The sequence below is a fragment of the Lactuca saligna genome, chromosome 4 (assembly GCF_052625555.1).
Source record: "Lactuca saligna cultivar CGN05327 chromosome 4, ASM5262555v1, whole genome shotgun sequence".
In the NCBI taxonomy this organism is placed as follows: Eukaryota; Viridiplantae; Streptophyta; class Magnoliopsida; order Asterales; family Asteraceae; genus Lactuca; species Lactuca saligna.
Window position 1 is genome coordinate 69,514,933 of NC_136420.1, and position 3,308 is coordinate 69,518,240.

The 3,308-nt window shown below is 34.8% G+C and overlaps 1 protein-coding gene across 1 annotated transcript; it reads right to left on the reverse strand.

Moving 5' to 3' along the window:
- Positions 1–465: 465 nt before the first annotated feature.
- LOC145039730 (uncharacterized) lies at positions 466–1,790 on the reverse strand. Its single transcript, XM_078987752.1, has 2 exons — positions 1,473–1,790; positions 466–1,247 (listed from the first exon to the last, which is right to left on the reverse strand). Exons 1-2 carry the CDS (start codon positions 1,756–1,758, stop codon positions 466–468), a joined length of 1,068 nt encoding a protein of 355 aa, XP_078843878.1. The 5' UTR covers positions 1,759–1,790.
- Between the last annotated feature and the right edge of the window lie 1,518 nt (positions 1,791–3,308).

Here is a 3,308-nt window from a genome sequence, read left to right on the forward strand (position 1 = left end):
TAAATTGACACCCCTTAAACATCTTATAAACATTTTTATTAAAAGGCAACCTATAATGAACTATTTAAAATTTACTTTTTCAAAAAAAATATATGAATTCAACCAATAAAAAACATTAAAAATCAAATAGGATGTTTAAATGGAAAATTATGGTGTCTTTGTAGGGCATGGACTAACCGTGTAAGAAATCGAAACCATAGGTAACAAAAAAAAGTAAGACAAAAACCAAAAATCTAAAAAGCCCACCATAATCATTTTTGTAATTTTGTCTTTATTTTTGTTTATTCCATTTTCTTGCTTCAATTAACACATATAAAAAAAATAATCAAATTTGTTTACAGGCACCATTGCCAAGTACAAAAGTAAAAAATAAAAATAAAAAATGAGAAAATTTGAACACAAATCAATCGTTACATTCATATATATAAAAAAAACATTCAAGTGACATCAAGTAATATGTAAAACTTATTTCTTACATGTAATTCCATTTCCGCCACCCGTACAGTCTAGCATGCCAAAATTCATCTTTGGCGAGCCATGTTCATCATTGATTTCATTAGGAGAGAACACGCAGAGGGCACAATCAGCGGTAAGGAGTGAACTAGTCTTGTACTTATCATCACCACCCACCACAGGCATTGCCACTCCTTGTTTTGCTGGATTCTCAAAATCAGGACGATAAGTTCTACCAAGAATCCCTTCAACTTTAGATGATAAACCAAAGAATCGAAACTGTACTTCCAAGTGAGCAAAGCTATCATTTGATGGAATCTGATAATTATGTATCTTGCTGTCTTCTTCTGATACTGGAATCACATTAACAGATATCTCAGCATGATCTGGTATGGTGACAGTTACACTATTGCTTGTTGCAGTCCTTTCAACTTGTACATCGCCTTCTGTGGAATTCCACTCGGAGGAATGGCCTTCTGGAATGAACAATTCCTTCCCATCATATGATAACTTTAGGTGATCAACATCATCATCCCATTTTTGGGTCCTCGCTGCTTCAAGAGTGAAATTGTGATGGCCAAACTTGAATCCTAATGCTTGGATCCATGTATAGTCACGGGTTCTACCTTCAGGTCGAAGTCCAATAAAACGTGCGTTGATTTGAAGGTCAGAATCAGATATCAAACTAAAATGCTCGTTGCTTTTTCCATGAAAATAGAATACAATTCCATCACCACCTATGAATCGTGGGTCGTAGCATGCAGCTCCAGGTCCATTGCAGTTTGGCTTACGTGCTATCAACATGTACACAAATTAATGATTAATCAGTTGAACTACTAGATTTTTTTTAATCGGTTAAACTATATATATTTTCATGCATGTATGTTTTTCGATGGTATTTGCTCATTTTGTTCACGTATTTCACTTATAACTGCCCATAAATGAAAATATTAGAACAATAAAAATGATAAATCTTGTAATTTTGATGAGGGGGGGGGGGGGGGGGGGGGTTTACTTACATTTACACACGGCCTCGCATTTGGGTGAATAACAATCAAGAAAACATGCTTTGTCTTTAGGGTTCTTTGGTTTAACCTTGGGGCATTCTACTGGGCACTTGATGCGCTTCATGAAACATCTGCTTTTTCGGCTTTTGCACGTTAAAATCTCCTGAACGGGTTTCACAGGCTTTGGAGGTTTAACACGTTTTACCTTATTAGCAGATGCAGCTTCAGTCACCATCGACACCAACATTGCCTGTAAAAATAAAATTATCACTAGGGTCTTAACACCCAAGATCGTCATCTTTTATTTTATATTTGTAATTGCAAAGGAAGATATGAAATGGCACAAGAGATAGATGAGATACAGGATCCCCAAGCTCGTATATATGAGTAGTCTACATAGTGAGTTTGCAACTAACTCTTAAAATAAATATTGAAGTGTTGCAAGTTGTGTTTGGCAAGTTTGGCGTTGAAATTTTCCGAAGTCAATAATGTTATATCACCAAATTTTAATTTCGACAGAAATGTTTGGGTTAAGTTTAGATGTCAAGCAAAAAAAATTATTAGAATCATTGATGAACTAATATATCGAATTCATTCTCTTTACTTGGAGTTATGAGTGTTAAATGCAAACATAACAAGTGACTTAACTCGTTTGTATATTATAATATTTTATTTTAAATTTTTTTATTTCAAAATTATTCTATTATTTTTTATTAAGATATTATATTTTGAAAATTCAACTTAAATTTAGCTAGCATTATTAATATTGTTATAAATAGATAAATTTTTAAAAGTGCAATTGTGTAAGATGAAAAAAGAAAAAAAAAATATATGTTGCTATTGATATGCAAATGATAAAACATATATGTAATTAAAAATATAAGATAGAGTGATTTTTGCCTGTTATATACTTGGTTCATTTTATTACAATTCACGAACTAAGATGCTTTTGTTGAAAACTGGGGAAATGACACAAATATCCTGCAAACTTTCTAGGGTTGACATTTTAAGTCTCTAAACTAATTTCGTATCTTTATAGTGGTATAAGGTTAGAAGCAACCTGTTTTTAGTCCCTTTAACCTATTATATCTAACAATCGTCAATTTCTGATCAAGTCAAAGTCAACAATTCAAACCGGTCAGCTCAACTAGTACTTGTATGTTAGGGCTTACTCTATGTTTACTAATGTACAACTCTCTATCTTAATACAAAGTATCACTCAGAAGTTTCAAATGTTAAGAAAACCTAAACCCTAAATAGGGTGAGTGATGTAACGACTTGATAAAACACTATTACATACCTTTCGGGGGTGTATAACACTCATAACAAGGCGTAGTGAAGGTTACAATCCTAGCACTACGGGGCAAACCCTTAGCAAAGTCTACAAACAAAATCTCTCTTAAATCTCTCCCAATCTCTCCCAAACTCCCTCAAACCTCTTGGTAATAAAAATCACATTTTCCAACGTTTATATAGACATCCATACCATTGCGATCATTCCCATGGTCGAAAACAACTTAAAACGAAAGAAGGAAGTCAAAAAGAGGCCTGAAGGTTCGTAGGTTACTGTTCACCTACGAACCCTCGCATGTCCTCGCAAGCCCTTAATCCACATTCGCTTTTAATTGGAGATTCGCTTCTAGCCGAGAAATCTCTCTTCGAACACCTATCACATGGAAACCAAACACTTTTGCCTTCAGTCGAACACGTTCGCATCCAATCTGGGGACTTTCGCTTTCGGACCCGAGGTTCGCATTCCGACCGAGAACTATTGCACTCTGTCCGACATTCACAGCGAAACCGACTTTCGCAGCCCCCTACTCTTGCACCGAACCTCTGACCTTCGCA

Excerpts from the sequence above, each read along its gene's own strand:
- LOC145039730 (XM_078987752.1), bottom strand. The coding sequence starts at position 1,758 with ATGACGATCTTGGGTGTTAAGACCCTAGTGATAATTTTATTTTTACAG. Across the intron at positions 1,248-1,472 it reads ATGCGAGGCCGTGTGTAAAT|CACGTAAGCCAAACTGCAAT; the intron begins GTAAGTAAACCC and ends ACATGTTGATAG.